The sequence below is a fragment of the Macrotis lagotis genome, chromosome X, assembly GCF_037893015.1.
Source record: "Macrotis lagotis isolate mMagLag1 chromosome X, bilby.v1.9.chrom.fasta, whole genome shotgun sequence".
Classification (NCBI taxonomy): Eukaryota; Metazoa; Chordata; class Mammalia; order Peramelemorphia; family Peramelidae; genus Macrotis; species Macrotis lagotis.
This window is the reverse complement of record NC_133666.1, coordinates 567,050,457-567,071,897: the sequence shown is the minus strand read 5'-3', so window position 1 is coordinate 567,071,897 and position 21,441 is coordinate 567,050,457. Positions and strand designations below refer to the sequence as shown.

At 32.8% G+C, this 21,441-nt stretch overlaps 1 protein-coding gene across 1 annotated transcript in view; it reads right to left on the bottom strand.

The window, feature by feature from the left end:
- Positions 1-21,441, bottom strand: part of PKHD1L1 (PKHD1 like 1) — a 194,951-nt gene that overhangs the window by 14,888 nt on the left and 158,622 nt on the right. The window contains exons 68-73 of the mRNA XM_074201203.1: positions 20,903-21,068; positions 13,083-13,315; positions 12,613-12,780; positions 8,793-8,950; positions 3,042-3,177; positions 13-357 (exon numbers count right to left, since the gene is read on the bottom strand). Coding sequence (XP_074057304.1) covers positions 13-357; positions 3,042-3,177; positions 8,793-8,950; positions 12,613-12,780; positions 13,083-13,315; positions 20,903-21,068 — 1,206 coding nt within the window. The remainder of the gene's footprint in view (positions 1-12; positions 358-3,041; positions 3,178-8,792; positions 8,951-12,612; positions 12,781-13,082; positions 13,316-20,902; positions 21,069-21,441) is intronic.

Genomic DNA, 21,441 nt, shown 5'->3' with positions numbered 1-21,441 from the left:
CATTATACGTGCCTGTAGTGTAATTGCTTAGTATCTGGGTGGGTGGTTCTCCAATTTCTAGTTCAATGTTGATCAATGCCATTCTCTTCTTCCGTCGTCCATTTTCTCTAATTATTTTGGCGATGCGAATTTTGTTGACAGGTATCTTCAGGAATGAAGCAAGATTTCTAACCAGATTATGAGAACTATAAAAATTATCTTCAGTAATTGCAGGCAATTTAAAGGAAACAAATAGGACTGCAGTGGTATGGATTTCAATAGGTGTAGGTCCTTTAAGTAAAAGGTAAAGCATCTGGTAGGTTCTATCAAAATAGTTTTCACCTGAGATGGCAGATTTCAAGGTAGGAAGGTATTCCCCTATTTAGGAAAAGAGCCAGAAAAGTGAAATTCATCTTATCTTATCTCTTCCATTTAAAATGTAGCATTTAGTACTTTGTATTTATAGAATTCAGAATATGCTCTTATTAGATTCTATTACTTTGCTTCTTAAAGACAAGAACACTCTGCTAATATGGACAAAGAAAATACATTACCTTAGCAGTGTATTAAGAATGGCAATAGCAATAATATTTTAATGAATTAAATATATTATAAATCATTTTATAAGTAGGTATTGAACCCATTATAAATTTACCCTATTTTCTTTTTATTTCCAGCACTTAGAATGGTGATAAAGTACATGAAAAAGCATTTGTTCATGCACTTCTATTAGGACATTAAATATTTCAGAGACCTGATTAAAAATTCAACTTAATTCACCAAACATTTATTAAGTAATTACCATGTACCAGACATTCACAGGCATTGGAGATACAAAGACAAAAAATTAAACCATCTGTGTCCCCAAAATCAATTTGACTTTCACTACCCTATGTTTCTCTTATACCTCTTATCAACTATTACAAAGAAAACTGTATTACAAAGTTTGTTATTTTCACTAAGAACAAAAGTAATAAAACAATGTATTAAAAATCTCAAAGGTACGTTTTTACTATAATCACACTGATTTATTGTTCATTTTGGCAAATTCCAAATAAACATTTTTTCACACACATATATGTATGTATGTATGTATGTATGTATGTATGTCAAGTGTCTGAGGCCAAATTTAAGCTCAGATCCTTCTGACTCCAGAGCTGGAACTGTACCCACTGCACCAACTAGCTGCCCCAACCAATATGTATATGTATGTGTGTGTGTGTGTGTGTGTGTGTGTGTGTGTGTGTGTGTGTGTATTTGGGGGGGGTGCAAGCGGGTTAAGTGACTTGCCCAAGGTCACACAGCTAGGTAATTATTAAGTGTCTGAGGTCATATTTGAACTTAGGTCCTCTTGGCTCCAGGGCTGGTTCTCTCTCCACTGCACCACCTAGCTACCCCCAATATATTTTTAAAAAGTATACTTGTGTAAGACTAGTATGAAAAGGGAATTAATTTTGGGAATTAAATTTGGGAAAATCAGGCACTTAGTTATTTTAAGGGGAATATCCATTGTAGTCCAGTGGTGAGTATCAGATTTTGAGATAGAGAACTTTAGTTCACATATTGACTCTTCAAGTTAGTAGCTTTGTGATCCCTTGTTAACTCAATTAACATTTCTGGGCTCATTTCCTGATTTTTAAAGTAAGAGAAATGGATTAGCTGATCCTTTTTTAGGATTAAAAAAAATCACTTTCATAAGGTGATCAATGGGAAAAGCATGATTTGACCTCAGAAGAACACTAATTTGGAAGCTACCAAGGTAAAATTTAGATTAGTAAAAAAAAAAAAATAGCAATTAGATCTATCCAAAAGCAGAATGAGCTTGGGAGGTAGTAATTTAGACAGAATCACCAATAAGTGGTCATGGTAAAGGACAGTCTCTTGGTCTGACATGTATCTAAAATCCTCTTTCAAATCTGAAATTATTAGATTCTTTGATCACTGTTCACTACGCATTGAAATAGGGTTGGCTATTTGTGGGTGAAAGAACAAATTCTTTGCCCTTCAAAATATATTGACCTTTGCAATTAATGATTATCACTAATTGGAATTAATTTCATTTTTTTAAAAAGAGGAAGCAATCACTGATCAATTGATTAACTAACATTTATTAAATTAATACTATGCACTGTGTTATAAGTTGGGCAAAAAATAAAATAAAATATTTTAGCAACAAAGGAAACTCCAGTCCTGTACCTGATTCTGAGCAACAAGAAATCACTACTAAACAAAAATAAAATGGGAATGTGGAACAAATGACCATAAGATCATAGGTTTATAGTTAAAAAGGATCTTAGAATTAAGCTTTTATAACTCATTTATTTTATATTTGAAGAAGCGAGGTTCAGTAACTTGCAATTACAATGACAATGAAGTAGCAGAGCTAGGATTCAATTCCAGCTTCTCTGACTTTAAATTCTATGATCTTTCTATTGAAATCCTCTTTCTCAGCTCATATGCCTCTTTTCTCTATGTTTCTTATCTCACAAATTCTATGATGAAGGGTGATTTCAGTGGAAAGACCCAGATGAACTATATAACAGGGACTGAAAAATATTATTCATGAGATACTTTTAGAAATCTTTGAAAGATTATGGAGAATGGAAGTGATGCCATAGGGTGTGGGAAGAGAAAACATGCAAATTTTAAAAAAAGGGTATGTGTAGCCATGGCATGGTTTTATCTATGTGAGAGTATACCCCATGGGCATGGTGTTTGTCAAGGCATCCTATCCTCCTTTCCTCTCTTTGGGCTGATTTATTCAGCTCTAATCTGTACTCACATTGGCAGGTCTTGGGGATACAGAAGGTCAGAATAGAAGGAGAGTCACATTCATAGTCAACTGGCTACACCTCACTAAGCTTTCCCTTGGGATGATACTGGAGTGTGGAAAGATATTGGTCACTCTAGCTCCTAAGGCCCTACTGGCAGGCTTCTGAATTACATAAAATCAGTCACAATGACACCATTACCTCTTATTTTTAATGTATTATTAATGTATTTTATATAAAAAGTTCTATTTAGTGTATTAATGTTTTAATGTATAATCCCAGGGGGATTACCTCTCTGTAGATGAATGTTAAATTCACAGTCCTTCTGTTGATGGTTCCATACTGTATTTTTAGGACAAACTAAAGAATTATTCACATAGACATCCAGACGCTGAAGAGTGGAAAAAAAAATTGCAACTCGAACAGTCTGTTAAAAATAAATATAAATATATAGTTCTTACTTCCATTAAAACCTAGAATATAAAATACAATTATAAATTTCTAAAAGTCAAGTTTTGTGTGGTTCTTTTGTATAATTATCTACCTAATATAGTACCTCACAAAGAACAGCACCACATATAATTAAGTACTTAATTCTTTAAAAAATATTTAGCTCTCTAATGAATTTTGGTTTTGAAAATAAGTACATGTTTAATGTTGACTAATAAAAATGAAATTTACCTACAGAAAATTTGGCAGAACATGTACTGAAAGTCAGCCAGTAAACCTAAGAAAAGTAGTTATGTTCTGCCTCATCTTTTGATTTCATTTTTGTTTCATCAGCATGCTCATGTTCTCTTAATATAATAAGATGTAATTCTAAATTAAACTGCTTTCTAATTTTGAATCATCCATTAAAAATGACTAAATGTTCACACAATTTGACTCAAGCTTTTTCCTTTAAGCCATATACTCAAAGAAGTCAAAGACAGATTCTATATCTTCAAAAATAAAACAGTGCTTTTTCTGTGTGTGGTAGCAAAGAACTGAAAAGAAATGAAATGTCCACTGTCAAACATGAATGTCCTGAAATGTTTCACTCTACTTGGAAATGACAAATAATGAGAATTAAAAGAAGTATAGGAAGACATAGGAACTAATGTATAATAAAATAAATAGAACCAGGAATATAGTATTACACTGACTACAGTTATGGAAATAAAATAAAAAATTTAAAAACTTTATTTAAAAGGAGAGTTTAGGAAATATAATCTCTTTGCTTTGCAGAAGTGAGAACCTATGGATATGGCATATGATATATTTATTATCTGACTTAATAATGAGTTGGTTAGTTTGGAATTGATATTTTTCCATTTTTATTTTCTATTCTTTGTTACAAAAAGCAGCACACTGGATAGAAAAGGAAGGAGGGACATAATAGACCCTAAAGTCTGTGTCTATTTTAAAATGTATTTCACTATTTGAATTAATTTTGATGTGATTCTTTAAAAATATCTCATGATGTAGCATATTAAGACAATTCTAGCCTCTATTAATTGCTAACAATATGATCTTAGAAAAGTAACTTGATTACTCAGTTTCCTTATCTGTAAGATGGCAATATCCATAGTATTGGGTTGTGACAAAAGTTCTTTGTAAATCATTTATGAAACGCCATGGGAATATTAGCTTTTCATACTCACATTACAGGTACATGGCTGAAGAAAGAAGTATAGAAAGAGGATAAAAATATTACATATTGTTGGATTTGTTCAGTGTTATCTTTTTTAGGCTTTTTAAAACAATTTAAGTCAATGGGGTTACGTGACTTGCCCAAGGTCACACAGCTAGGCAATTATGTGTCTGAAGTCAAATTTGAACTCAGGTCCTCCTGACTCTAGGGCCAGTGCTCAATCTACTGCACTACCTAGCTGCCCCAGTACAGTGTCATTAAACATAATATGTAATGTTTTACTTAAATAAATTTTAATGATGCATGAAAACTATTTGATTACTTTATGAATCAGTGAGAGAGTTAATATCATGGTAACTAGACATTTTGACATAACATAGATTTCATTTTTTTCCTGATGCAAATTTGAATATCTTATTTCATCATCTTATTTTCCATATTTTCTTAAATCTTCCATAAAGAGACTTTTCATTTAACCCATAGTACATTTATTTTGGTTCTTTTAATATCTTTTGGGCACTATTGTACTACTAGGCTATTTGTTCTGTCTCATCCTTATTTCAGGGGCAGCAAATACTATAGAATAAAAAGTTCTGGACCTGGAGAGAGCAAAACTCATATTTTAGAGTTCAACACTGACCTCAGACACTTATTAGCAGTGTGACCTACCTGTTTGTAATCATTTAACCCTGTTTATCTCAGTTTCCTCAACTGTAAAATGAGCTGGAGAAGGAAATAACAAATCACTCTAGTATCTCTGACAAGAAAATCCCAAATGAGATCACAGAGTTGGACATGACTAGCCCCTCCTTTGCTATCTCTATATAGCTTTGATGTCTTCTAAGTTATTTCTAACAAGCAAATCATTATTTCCAAATAATTATTCTCATATTATTAAAAATTCTTCCATTGTTATCATTTTAATGTGTTTAAAATGATATTTTCTGTTTCATCAAAAGCTTTTCTGCAATTATTGACATGATCTTGCTACTATTTTTATGTATTTTCTTATCAATGTGACATATAATGTTGGTTGTTTTCCTAAATTGAACTATGCATATATACCCATTGAGTCTTACTTGAACACAGTGAATCAGCTTCTTAAAAATTCCGTCATGGAGGGGGCAACTAGGTGGTACAGTTGATAGAGTACCAGCCTTGGAGTCAGAAGGACCTGAATTCAAATCCAGACTCAGGCACTTAATAATTACCTAGTTGTGTGACTTTGGGCAAGCCTTTTAACCCCATTGCCTTGCAAAAACCCCCCAAAAATATATTATTCTTTTCTTCCACTATCTATTTGGTATTTTTGCACTAATATTCATTAATTTATGGTGACTTTTTCCCATAAATTTCTGCAGTGAATGTGACCCTACATTTTTAAAGACTATACGAGTAGATTATAAGCAATAGCCATTATAATCATACAGGAAAGGACTTTGCAATCCCTTTGAAAGAATCTACTTTATAAGAACAAGTCTAGCAAAATATGGAGAAGACAGTCACCACTATGCTGGTCATTTAATAATGAATTCTTTTTCTGTGACAATCCATGGGTAATAGGTTAGGCCCAGGATTAAAAAGCAAGAAAGTAGGTTGGATTGTCTTTGAGAAACTACAAAATTTCCTCCTTTAATAATCCCAAACTTCTCCCAGATACAGGGTCCATCTTTTTAATAGTAATACTCTATTAGTGTTGCTGTATATTTCAATTCATGGAACATTGTTGTCTATGAAGAATTAAAAATGAGTAACACACAGAAGACATTGGGTAGGTCTTTAATGGATATGATCATACTATTTGACAAATAAGGAAAAATGGAGAAACAGAATAGAGAATGACATCAAGGAAATATATGATGAAAAAAATGATGGGCTGGTCTTTTGGTGTGAGAGGGATAGTAAGATAAGCCTAAATGCTCCACTGGTATTCTTATATATCAGAAGAAACTAAGGAAGGTCACTAAACATATTGAGTGGAAATTCTGTGGTATACATGGGAGCAAGGGGATGAGAAGCATAGGATGGGTACATGAAGATGATTATGATCCACTTATTAGGAGGAATATTAATATAAATGAGGTCACAGCTCTATTTCAGTTTATGTCTACATATCCTATTCCAGTTCATTCTACTTATATTTTATTAGCAAGTATTTATTAAGTGCCTATTATATTTCAAGCTTAAATGCTTTATAAAAATTATCTCATTTTATCCTCACTACAACTAGGAGATAGGTGCTATTGTCACCTCCATTGTATAGATAAGAAAACTGAGGCAATGGGGCAGCTAGGTGGTGCAGTGGATAGAGCACAGGCCCTGGAGTCAGGAGGACCTGAGTTCAAATCCGGTCTCAGAAACATAATTGCCTAGCTGTGTGACCTTGAGCCCTTAAGTGACCTTACGTCATTGACTTGCAAAAAAAGAGAGAGAGAGAGAATAGAAAACTGAGGCAGATAGAGGTTAAGGGACTTGTCCAGGGCCTCACAATAATGAATTCTTTGAGGTTAGTTTTAAACTAAGAGCTTCCTCTATTCACTGGGGAGGGGAGCTTTTTGTTGGTGAAAATCAGTTCAGCCTCCTAACTTTGCAGTCATGTCCTCTTCTATTCCAGAGAGTTGCAGTTTTTCACCAGGTTCTAGCTGGTTTTCCTGTAGGGTCACATTTCTTCCCTCTACTGTTCCTTAGACTTCACCAAGGCCCTGACAAAAGCTAAATAGCATCTCCAGATTGCATTGCTCAAATGCAGGGTCTGCACATATCTGCACTACTCACTGAATTAAGGTTTACTTAACAGTCAGGTAGTCTCTTTCCTTGGACGCCTCCAGGAAGGTCTAGAGGATCAGTCGTGTCCTATTCAGTTGGCTAAGAGCACATGATTGTTTCCATTTTGGTGTGTGTGTGTGTGTGTGTGTGTGTTGTGTCTTTGTGTGTGCCTGTGTATCAGTGTGCTAATTCTTTCCTGGTCTTAGGCAAACAAATATGCTGAGCTGGATATGTCCAGTCAATAGCTGCAAATTCAGGATGTGAGAAAGAATATCAGAGATCTCACTGGTAAACTGAGGCAACAGACTACCTCTGGAGAATCACAAGACAGAAGAAGACAACAGCTTCAGGGAATGTGACTCCCTAGTGGGGAAAGAGAAATTCTGGCTGTGGACTCAACAGTTTGAACTGACCCTCAAGGCTGGTCCCCTATAGGCAAGTCCAGCAAAGGGAAACTTGATGAGGACTTGGAGAAAAGGATTCAGCTCACCACCCACATGGGGCTGCCCCCCGGGTATGGACTACTGGGGTCAAATATGACCCCCCAGATACTCACCACTTGTGTTGTGCCTTCAAAGATGGCCAAAGTTCTGGACAGTTTAGGCCAAATGTCTCAGGGAAGACTGGGAGAAAGTCTCATAGTTCTACCATGCAATCTTTTGACACACTAAATAAAGGAGTTTGGTAAGTTAGAGGGAGTGGTTGTTTACTTGCTTGAGTTTGATAAGCATGATCCTTGCAAACTGCATCTGAGCCTATTTATTCATAGACACTTGATTTTACATTATCTTTCCCAATAAAGGAACCACACTGCTAGTAGGGACCCCGAGTCTTAGAGTGATTGGGGAGTTACTGGAGGTTGTCCTAATGGCTATAGATTTGCTGGTGTTCTCTTTTGGTTTGTCAATGATCGAAGGACCTTTGAAGATGACATTGGTAGCTCCAGCCTGAGCAATTATGCTCTAGAGACAATTCCATTCTAAGATATGTGCAAGTGTGTATGCAAACATATACATGTGATATATATGTAAAAATGCTTCTGTAGATATGCATGCATATTTGTATATATATACACACACATACACACATGTATATAACACACACACACACATATATCCTTTTAATTAAATGATTTAGGGATTAGAAATCTCTAGAGTAGTGAAATATTGGGTCGCAGGTGGGAGTAGAAGCCCAAACTGTGCCTTTCTGTAGTTAAGTAGAACCTATTTGTGGATGGATGAGAAAGGGGTGGAGAGAGAAGGGGAAAAGAAGGAGGTAGAGGTCCTGCCTCTGCTAGTCAGGGCTCAAGTTCTTTCAAACAAACTCCCTGCCAGGCCAACATTAGTCATCTTGACTTTTGTCTTGCCACTGGACTTCGATGACTCTGAAGGAGAAAGAAAGGCTTGATGACCTTACTTTACTTAAATCCCATTCATTTGCAAGTCAAGATATCGTTATTGTGATGTCACTGGTCCTCTTCAAGGCCCTTTGTCACCCATTGCTTTCTTTTACTCTTCTTTAGCTCATCAGTGTCTTTTCTTAAATGTGCAGCTGGATTAAATAAGTAGTTCTAGGGGGGGAAAGTAGGCGGGACAAAATTGTGTACCTATATTTAGGAAAGGTTTATTAGCATTCTGCCTTACCTTGCTTTGCTCAACATTAAGCAACATTAGTCGGAGATTCTGAGGACTGGTACCGGTAAAATAAACTTCATAAGATTTGTTTAGAGCAACAATGCTGTGAAATAGTGACAACCTCCTCTGACATGTATATCCAGCACACCAACCATGATCCTGTGGACCTAAAAACAATGAAAGGTCATCTTTCTTCAATATTGAAAATATATTATAAACCTCTCTAAGAAAATTTAGGAAAATTTGCCAGAATTACACAATTAAGTTCTTGCAAAAAAGCCCCCAAAACTCTGTATGGTAATTAACCTAATAAAAAGAAAAATAGCCATAATGAAGCTCAACATTTGTATAAAATTATCAGTGAGGTATTTAACAATGGAACTTATTATCCTTCCCCCAAAGTGCAGCCCTCTTCAAGTAACTATCATTTGTCTGTCTAGTCAAAAGAATAGAAATCTCAGAGTCACCTTCAACTGTTCAGTTTCCCATAATCCACGTATCTAATTGCATGCAAGTTTTGTTGATACACTACAAACTTTCAAGTTCAGGCCCTCATCACTTCTTGCCAGTAAAACTGCCTCTTTATTCGTCCCTATTAAATGCGATCTCTTCTTCAGTTCATCTTTCACATAGCTGCCCTAAAGCACAGGTCTAACCATTTCACTCCCCTGTTCAATGATGGAAATGTTTGTCTTTTGTTCTTGAAGAAGACCATGACATCAGGGAGATGATATCATGACAAGCTCATGGATTGGATTTGAAGGATGGGAGCTGTGTTAAGTCACCAGCCTCACTTTTTCCTCCAGAGTTATCTGGGTCCAGTGACCAGATATGAATCAGGAGAACTAGAGATGGCCCTGGATTCAAGGGAATCAGGCTTAAGTAACTTGCACAAGTCACACACAAACACACACACACACACACACACACACACACACACACACACACACACACACCAGCCCGAGTCACACAGCTTTATAAGTGTCAATGGTCTGAATCCAGATTGAAACTCACTGTTAACACCTATGTGTCCAATTTTAATAAATTTCAATGACTGCCTATTATATCTGGGATGAAACAGAAATTTCTCTGTTTGGCATTTAAATCCCTTTCCAATCTGACTCCAATCTACCTATCCAGGTTTATTATGTCATAATCTTTTTAATCTACTTAGAATCTAACCAAACTGGCCTTTTTGCTGTTCCTTACATATGACATTCCATTTCTAGTCTTCACACCTTTGAATAGATTTGCCTTCATTCTTAGAATGCATTCTCACCTCTCTGTTTCTTAGAATCTTTCATTTTCTTCAAAGCCTATTTCAAGTGCTACTTTCCACATAAAGTTTTTTTTCTGATACCCACTGGTGTTTGATCCTGCTAAAAATTTTCTTGTATTTATTTTATTTGCATTTTATGTGTAGTTTTATGAGCATATGTGGTTTACTCCTATAGAGTAAATATAATACTCCTATAGAATATAAGTTCCTTAGGGGCAGAGAATATTTCATTTTGGTCTTTGTCTCCTTAGTTCCTAGGAAAGTACCAGGTACATGGTGGCTGTTTAATACATTGTTAAGGCTCTAAGTTCTTTCCACTTTGACTTTAGAGCTTACCTATCAGTTTTCCCTTTCATAGACTATTTTTGTTAGATGCTGTAAAAAAGCAACTTTTATGAGAAGCAAAACACTGTTTTAGAGAACTACATGGATTTTAAGTGAGATGCAAATTTGTTAATGCAAGGTTAAATGAAGAATCCTTAACAAAGATTCCAAGTTTAAAGGAAATTTTCAGATGTGATAAACTTGTGATATACAAGAGTGAAGTAGGGAGCACTTTTATATTTTCAAAGGAAACTCCTATTATATTTTAAAAAACATTTTCATGACCTCAGTTTCATATTAATCTTATTACCCTTGGCATAATTCTTCTTAGATATTCACATTTACTTTTATTTAATTTGAATTCCTTTAAAAATTTTAAACTTTGAAATTCTTAATTTAATCTTTTTATGGAGTTGATTCTTTGATGTTATTCTGTGCCATGAGAAATTTCATGTGCTCTCTCTTGTTGAGTGATTGATTAATATAAATGAAACTCTGAGTGATTCAATGACTTGACTGGAGTATTCCAGGAACAATTCAAACCCAGGTTTCATTTGACTCAGTTATTTTAAGTCCCAAGGTCTTTTTAGAAGAACCTTACAAATATTTTAGAAGATAGAATATCTGGGAGTCTCAAGGTCAAGAATGATCTCAGTTTTTTTTCATTCATTCTATAAAAATGGAATCCTTGTGAAATATGAATATAGCTACAGCAATTTGAAGCAAATGGAATAAGTTTCAGCAACTAATTTGCTTCAAGGGAATTCTATTCATTTGAAAAGAGCAACCAATTTAGCAGCTCCTGTTCTTCAGTCCTTGGACAATAGATGTCTTTTCATTTAGACCAAGGCTTTTTTTTCAGTTATAGGTGTGCCATTTTAATGTCCAACTTTCACAAATAAAAATATTTCCCAATTATTTAAATTTTAACTGTCTGGGATAATTAATGTATGAAACACTGACTGAAATACTGAATAATGGATCTTGATATATTTATTAATAAGCTTTTATTGAATTTCCTGTCTTCATGAAGAATTATCAATATTCAGAGCTGAACTTCAGTCAGAATTATATATCAAGCCAAATTTAGAATATAAAGGTAATGCATTTCCCCAAGTGAGCCTTTTACTATCAATATACAGGAACATATCCTACTTTGGTAATATCCCTTTTGTGTCTGTGGTGTGTGTTTGTGTATTCTGGTGGGAGGGGAAGAAATGGAATTGAGCAAAACTATTAATTATGTAGATGTGGCTTAGAAAGAGAAATAAAAAAATCCTTCTATAAAACATCCAAAACCTGGTTTATATAGGTGTTGTAGTGAATACAGAGCTAGACTTAAGAATCAGAAAGAACTGAATTCACATCCTGCATTTGTGACTAGTCAATCTCAAATTTCCTCATCTATAAAATGAAAATAGTAATATCTAACAGGATTGTTGTGAGGATCAAATGAAATAAATTATTTAAAGCTCTTTAAAAACCTTTAAGTTCAATATAAATGAATATTCGATTATATTATTTATATTGATAAGTTCAATAAATGAATCAACCACATATATTTCTATAATGTATATTAGGCAACCACTTAAGTGAATCCAAATCCATATAGTTAGGAAGAGGTGTGGGTGTGGGTGGTGAATGAACCATAGCACCTATACCTAACAGTTTTATAAATAATAGTAGTTTTCTGACTCAAATTGCATTAAATGGACCTTATCAGGTTTCAATTATACCAGGACTAGTTAAGAATAACCTTGGTGAATGTAAGTCATTAATTCCATAGCTTTATGGAGTTTGCAAGACTGATTTTACTTTAATTTTCAAGATATATCTAAAAGTATTTTTTACCAGAATGAAAGATTTCCAGGTTGCAGATCTTTTAATTCATACAGGGCAATTGATATTTAAAGAGTCAGAGATATTTTCTCCTATTTTTCATCAACTTTCCAAATACAAATAAAAAAAATCATTAAATGTGTTTTTTTTTTGTTTTAAGGTGATCAATTTGAAATAGTTGCTCCACTTCACTAATAAGTCTGGACATATAAGAAGTCAATTAATTTTCTTGAATATAGGTTTTTGTTTTTGCTTTAACTTTCAAGTGGAAAATATGGAAGGAAAATATTTGATTTAAGAATGTGCACTGAATAATTGTAGTTTAAAATTTGGGTGCTGTTGTTAAATGTCTCATATAATTGTAGCCCATTTTGATTGAATGCTTACCATTAATAAGATCAACATAACCATCTCCAAATATAGCCACTGGGGATAGTCTTCGTAATTCTGTGTCAGAATCCAGACTTTCAATGACCATCATGGCGTATTCCATCCCAAAGCATTGATAGCTCTGCCACTCAGCTATATATTTACAGGTAGAATCTCTAATAATTCCTGGAATAAAATGCATATACAATTTTATCAATGAAAACAAAATCTCTTCAGATACATGAATTAGTCTTTCCATAATACATACATGCAGGCATACATACACACACATGCACATACACATACACATACACATACACATACATATACATATACATATACATATACATATACATATACATATACATATACATATACATATACATATACATATACATATACATATACATATGCTATCCCCAGTTATTGGCCTAGTGTGTTTCCATTGCAAGGAACATATTTGCTTTAAATACAAGAAAATCTCAAACCTTTATATGGTGCCTTTTCTGAAACAGGTATTTTGCTGCCATTCAAGTATGTGAGCATCACTTTAGGAATTCTATAGTCTCCCACTCCAAGTCGATCATTTCCATTCCATTCATATTCAGCTTGAGGTATCACTGAACCAGGTCTCCCCAGGAAAGAGCCATCAATGTCTTTTAGAAGAGCTTTCTTTTTGGCATCACAGACCATGTCTATACAATCTGATGGATTCACTTTACTAGATAAAGATGATGAAATTAATCATTACTTAGTAATACCATTATTTACTCACTTGTTCATTATTCCATTGAACATTTCTAAATATTCTCTATAACTAATTAGAATACATAACTAACATTTTGCTGAATTCTGTATTCAATTAGGTTATTTTTGGTTAACTTGTGAATTTTGTTAAAATTTCAATAAGGCAAACTATGTTTCTGGAATATAATAAAAATGATTCTTATATGTCAAATATAATTGAGTTTCGTGTTTATTGAATGTTTGCAATATTCCATTCACTTATTTACCAAGCATGTAAATGGTATTATGTGCAGAATAGGGCAGATTTACCTTTCTTTATATTCCCTGTGCTTATCACATTGCCTGGCAGGAATTTCTTAATATTTGTTGACTAACTGGTAGGATATAAAAATAACCCTTCCACTGATGGCATTCTTATTTTTTTAATTAGGAATAAGGAGATTGAAATAGGACTGATAGTAATTAATATTATTCACCATTGCTTTAAAGCAGTTTTTTTTTTCATAGAGAAATATGAGGACCTGTGATGGTCCTCAAGATGCTTTTGGGTATGTGTAAGGAGTGAGTTTCATGAAGGGTCCATGAAATCAAAACCATAAAAGATCTTCATATTCATACTAAGAATTTTCTCCCTTTTTAAAATTATCATTCTCACAAATGTACAGTACATTTTTTCAAAGGTCATGTGACCAATGAATTAAAGTTTTTGCTACAAATGTGAAGATTGAATGAATATCTTGACTGAAGAATTTTTGCCCTACAAATGGATAAATCTTCAAGTCCCAACTAAAAATCCTTCTTTTGCCAGAAACCTTCCCCAACCTCTCAATTCTAGAGCCTTCACTCTGTTAATTAAATTGCATTTATCCTGAATATAGCTTGTTTTGGTATATTTATTTTCATGTTGTCTCTCCAATTTGTATTCCCATTTGTTGGCATAGTACATGATACATAGAAGGCACTTAATAAAAGTTTGCTGATTGATTAATCTATAAAAGTAGCTGAATTTGCAGTTCTACTTTTATTCATCCAGTATCAGCACTCTTATTTTCAAGGATCTTCTTTTGAGTGAATATATGGCTACAAACCCAAGTAGTGCTGAAAACTGTTAATTTCATTTTTGATTCTTATTTTTTTGTCCTGAACAACTGTATAATATTTGCATTGATGGAGCAAAAGAATAGTAGATAAAACTGCTGGCGCCATAGCAAGAACCAAGTCAATCACAAACAAACCATACCAGTGGTCATTATATTCTTACTGCCACACATTTGCAGTTTTAAAAAAAATGCTATTTCACCTAAGAGCATCCTTGATGAAGCAATAAAATTATTAATTTTACTAAATCTCAACTTTTGAGTACATGTCTTTTTAATTGTCTGTGTGATTAAATGAGAAATAAACATTAAGTATTCCGCTGCCTATCAAAATCCAATGGTTATCTCAAGGAGAAGCACTTATGATTGAGTTTCAAGTTTAACTTATTGCCCTTTTTTAATTGAATATTATTTTTACCTGAAAGAACAACTAACAGATATTTTCTCAGAAACAAAGGAAGTGAACTTGTCACTTCAAAGAAGATAACTGAAAACATTGTTACCAATGATAAAATTCAAGCTTGCAGTGAAAATTAAAAATTCTGGAAAATGTGTGTCTGTCATGATGTGCTTGATCGCATTCAAATACTTCAAACTTTCCTGATGAGATTGGTGGTGATATTTATGATTGTGATTTTAAACTTGGTATAATGAAACATGTTAACATTTGGAAGATCTGCAGACTCACTGAACCAATATTTCTTACATAACTATTATTTGACCCAATCATGTCTAAAAAAAAACATTTAAAGCACAAGACTTATATAATTTTAGTATAAGAACATATCAAAAGTTCATTAATAGCCATGTCAATTCATATTATTCATTGCAATTAAATTTTAAGAAACTGCCACTTGTTGAACATTGGTGTAATATCAAAGAAAAATATGTCCAATTATCTGAAAAATATTAAAATGAATACTTAATATTTTAATGTCCCTTTTCTAACTACAAATCAAATCCAAGGTTTGATTTTCTTTTTATACTTCAACTAGAACAACCTAAAAATAGACAATGCTATAGTACTATAAGACATGATGAGTTTAATGATCTTAGGAAAAACATGGATAGACTTGTATGAAATTATGAAGGATAAAATGATAGAACCAAGAGATTATTGTATACATAATAGTAACATTGTTTTAAAAACAATTTTGAGCAAATAAATCATTTTGACTTTATAAATACCCCAATTAACACAAAGGACATATGAATGAAGATGCTCTCTGCATCCAGAGAAAGAACTGATAACTAAAAGTATGTATAGAATAATTTTACACAGACACACACACAGACATACACACATATAATATATATATATATATATATATATATACATATATATACACATATTATATATACTGAAAGGATTTCTATGGTGAGGGGAGAAGAAAAAAGAAATTTTTATGATAACATTATATATTTAAAAGGGATAGATAGTAAGTTGTACACAACAGATTTACAGTTTCATGTGCAATCATCTTTTTTTATCATTATACTATGTTATAGACATGCTTTGTTTTATTATAAAAATTAAAAATAAAAGAAATAAAAATAGACTGAATGAAGATCAAATATGAGAACTCAGTCATCTTATACTGTCAAACATTAAAAGGAGATTTGAAAAACAAAGGAAATACTTCCTTTTTGGTTTTGGAAAATTTTCACAAAATATATTATTTGTGTTAATATATAATTAAATTTCATTTTTATTATTTTTAAATAATTTTTAAATAATTTATTTCAAATTATTGTTTAAATATTATTATTTTAATTATTTAAAAATAATATATAATTAACATATAATACATAATATATTATTTAAAATAACATATAATAAAATATTTTTAAATTATCAGCTTTGATTTCTAATATGATAAATAATGATAGATATAACCCAGCATAAACAAAAGCTCTTGGAGGTCGATGATTTTAAGATATAAAGGGGTCCTAAGATGAAGATGAAAAGATTTAAGCTTGCTGCTTTAAAGCAAGGGAAATGAGAATAAGTATCTACTATGTTCTAAGCACTATTCTAAGTTTTACATTTTGTATTTCATTGTCCCCATTTTGCAGTAGAAAAATTAAGGCAGACAGAGGTTAAGTGATTTGTCTAGGGTCACATATTTGAGTCAGGTCTTCCAACTCCAGTACTGTATCACCTACTTGCCTCAAATGTCACTGTTTTACCCTAGAAGGGTAGACGTTCTAAAGCAGATATTTGGAGGATTAATCTATAGAAGAGATGAAAGTTTATATATAACCTTAAAAAAGGGTGATAGTATAGTATGAAAAAAGTCATCAAAGAAGGATAAAGAAGAAGGATTATATTTATGGTATTAGTGATCTATTTAATCAAATAGTAATAGAGTATTTCTATAGAGCAAAATGATAATTTGTGAAACCCTGAATAATGAAATGACTAATTGTAATATCCTGTGAATTTCTCTATACTTTTAGTATCTGTTAAGGTAGCTATTGTTTAGGCTCCAACTAGAGTTGATTAGTGTCATGATCAAATGATAATTGAAGTTATGCTGGAAGTAAATTTTGTTGATTAAGAGATTCAGTATTAATCTTGGAATGAGGAGACCTGGTTTATAGTGCCTCAGACATTTATTAGTGATGTGATCAGTATGAGTGAGTCACTCACTAGACTTCTGAGAACATCACTTTCCTCTTTATTTTATATTATTTTCCCCTGGTTTCATGTAAAAACAAATTTTAACATTTATTCAAAAATTGTTGAGGTCTTCCCATCCCACAGCATTCATTGAAAAAGCAAGTAATTTGATATAGTTAAAATGTGTAATCATGCAAAACATTTCTATAATAGTCATGATATGAAAGAAAACATAAACATCCCACTTTTTAAAAAGCCTCAAATAAAATAAAGTAAAAAGGTACATGTCATTCTATATTCAGATAGCATCAGCTCTTTCTCTGGGCATGGATAGCATTCTTTATCACAAGTCCTTCAGAGTTGGGTCTTGGGTCACAAGACTACTGAGAAAAACTAAGTCATTTCACAACTGATCACCCTACAATATTGTTTTTACTTTTTATAGAGTGTATTTCACACTGCATCACCTTATGTAAGTCTTTCATGGTTTTACTGAGAACATCTTGCACATTATTTCTTATAGCAGAATAGCATTCCATTATAATCATATATCACAATTTGTTCAATCAATCCTCAACTGATGCCTATACCCTCACTTTTCAATTCCTTGCCACCAGAAAAGAGCCTCTTTAAATATGCTAATACATATAGGTCCTTTTCATTCTCATTTTTAATCTCTTCTGGAAAATAGACCTAGTAGTGGCGTTGCCAGGTCAAAGGGTATGCATGGTTTTATACCCTTTGAGCATAGTTTCAAATTACTCTACAAAATGGTTGAACTATTTCACAACTTCTCCAACAATGCTTTAATGTCTCATTTTCCTTATGTCCTTTCCAACCTTTGTTATTTTCCCTTTCTGTTGGATTAGCCAACTCAGGAGGTTTAAGGTAATACCTCAGAATTATTCTAATTTGCATTTCTACAAGCAATAGGGAGTTAGAATTTCTTTCATATGGCCAAAGATGGCATCATAAGAAAACTGTTCCTATCTTTTGATCATTTATCAATTGGGGAATGGTTCTTTTTTATATATAAATTTGACTTGGTTCTCTATGTTTGATAAATGAGACCTTATAAGAAAAACTTGTTCAATGTTTTTTTCACCACAGTTACTATTGCCACATCAGTTTAGACTTATATGTTAAGGGGATAATAATATTTTTATTATCTATCTTCTAGTGTTGTGAAGGAATGGCTTTGTCATGTGAGGAATGTGAAATGTGTTATATAAATTATTCTTATTGCATTTTATTAAACAAACCAAATATCATTTTGACCCTTTTCCTTATCACCTGGATATTAATTTAAACTTTGAATTTGAGAATTGTGGAATTTGATAATAATGAATTGACAATATACATAAAGAATCAGAATTGATTAGGGACCTAAAAGACAATGGAAAAATATAAAATGTAGTTTAAGCAGACTGTAACATGCTACATTATGTTACATGTTAGCATACTAAGGAGATATATGACAGGAAAAAGTAAGCATACTTGTCATGATACAAGTTAGGTAAACAGAGATATACAATCCACTTGTACTGATATCAACAAAATATCAAAAAATAAAAATAAAAAAATGAGCTTCCAACACATTCACAAAGAAAGATTTACAGAAACAGAGCAGCAAGTGAAGAGAAGGCATTGATGTTATTTGCCAGGGGAGATATTTACTGGGATGAAATCAGATAACCATAGAAGTTTTTAAAAATGATTTTTAAAGTAGAATCCAAGGGAGTGGGATTAACATTATATGTTTTGTATCATGTCAAACACATTTCATTTCATCCAATCATAAAAAGTAATCATTTGATATTCTACTGAAAAAAACTTAGTATTTCTTAACATAGATCACAATTTGGTGAAATGGTAGAAATCTTAGATTTTCCTACATCAGAAACTTGTGAAGGGTAATGTAAGTGGCATATTGCATTTACTTGGCATCTTCTTATCTATTCTACTATTTAGGCCTTTTATCCAATTCTGAGTTGTTACAGAATCCAATAGACAAGAGAGAATCACTAACAAAAATAACATTTTTTGCAGCTCTTCCTATCTAGCATAGATTCTTCCAAGAAGCCAACAGCTCCAAATATAACCTGTTCAACTTACTCTCCTTTGTGCCTATAACAATTTTCATTAGTCTGTTATATTTTCTTATTTGTAATAAGAAACAAATGAACATTCCAAGGAAATTTCACAGACAAAACATTGTGAGGTAGGAAGAGTCGAATGTGGTTTAATAGATAATAACTGTCTGAGCAATTCTGGGAACTGTATGGTAACAACAGTAATCATGGAAGTTCAGATACCCAATCTAATTCATCCTATATCAATGAATCAACTAGCATTTATTAATTGTCTGTTGTGTGCCAGTATGATCTTGGGTTCTGGGGATACACATAGAACGAATGAAATAATCCTTACATGTAAGAAGCTTATAGTCTATAAGGAAGATAATAAGGGTATCTATCTATATATTTGTTTTATATGTACACACACACACACACACACTCACACACACACACACATATATATATACAGTAATAACAATAAAGATCCATGTAGAACAAATAAAAAGAAAATGTAAATAAATACAAAGTAGTTTAATACATGATAATTAGAGAGGGAGGGCACTAGCAGCTGGGGAGATCAGGAAAGGTTTCGGCAGAAGGTGGTGCTTGAATTGTATCTTGAAGAAAGAGAGAGACATTCCATGAGGAGGTGAGAAGAGAATGAGTTCAGGATTGGGAGATAGCCAGTATAATGACCCAGAGGTGAGAGATGGAACATTGTATGTAAGGAACAGAGAATAGGTCAGTTTGGTTTGCTCCCAGAGTACAGGACTGGAAGCAATGTTTAGTGAGGCTGAAAAGACAATGGACCAGGTCAAAAAGGGTTTTAGAAACTAAACAAAGGAGTTTTAAATTTGATTATACAACCAATAAGAAGCCACTGAAATTGATTGAATAGGAGAAGACCATGGTATAGCTACACACAAGAAAAAATCACTTTGGACAAGCTTAGAAATGGGTAAAGATTCGAGGTGGGGAGACTGATTAAGAGGTTATTGTAATACTCTAGATAACAGGTGATTAGGGCCTGAAGTATATTTGTACTGTATGAGTAGAAAGGAGGGATTGCATATCAAATATGACAAATGAGGGAAAAAATGACATATTTGCAATTGCTTAGATATGTGTCGTAAGTTAGAGTAAGTTGAGAATAATGTTGAAATTATGAACCAGAATACTGGAAGAATGGGGAATTTGGAGGAATGGTTGGATTGTTTTAGGTGGAATGAAAATGAGTTCTCTTCTTGATATGTTGCATTTGAGATGTCTTCAGAAATCCCATATGGGGTTATTTATGGGTGATTGAAGCCCAGAAAAATGGAGACTAGGCTTGAAATATAAAGCTGGGAGTCATCAGGTATACAAATGAAAATTAAACTCACGGGAACTTATGAGGTCATCAGGAGAGAGTATATACAGGGAAAAGAGTAGGATGTCTATGAAAGTCTTTCTTTTCTTATATATTCCTTTTCTCCAAGTTGAGTATAAGAAAATGATAGTAAAAATAGATGGTATCTGTGACTGTTGATTCATATCCATGTACTCATAATCCAAGTCTGTCTTTTGAGGTGCTCTGCTTAAATCATAAATAAACTCCAAACTTAATTCTGCACAGTTATATTAGTTTTGCATGGTTTTTCACATGAGTAATATTTTGAGTTTCAGCTATGTAGTTGTAGTTTTGGTATACTAATATCTTTAGATACAAGGAAAATGAACAACAATGAAATGATAAAAGTTTGACTATAGTTACTGAGCATTACCTTAAATCAGGTCTATGTATAAATATTTTTGACTGTTCAATTGTGTTAACTGTCTGTATGTTTTTCACATGGATTGGATGTTGTAAATCTTCATTTAAAGGGTTTGTCATGAACATCACAGCTGTTTCATCTGCACAAACATTTTTAAATCCAACAAATGTGGAATCTAAAACAAAAAACAATATAAAATCACCCATTACACTTGTTATCTAAAAATAATAATGAAATAAAAAAAATTAATGCATTCTAATCTCATACATTTATGTACCAGTCCCTTAGTATTTTTTGTATAATTTTTTTTGTTTGTTTATTTGGGGAATTTGTTATTCTTTTGTTAGCCCTGTTATTCACAGGTCCTAATGTATTACATTTATTCAGAAATATGGACTCAAAAAGAAACAGCCACACAAGCAGACAAACTCAGCTGTGTTCATTTTTCAAGTCCTTGCTATCTCTTTTTATTCCAAAAGCAGGGGAGTTCAACTGGAGGATAAGTTTTAATAAAATACTTCCATCCTTATCATCCTGTCTTTTACAGC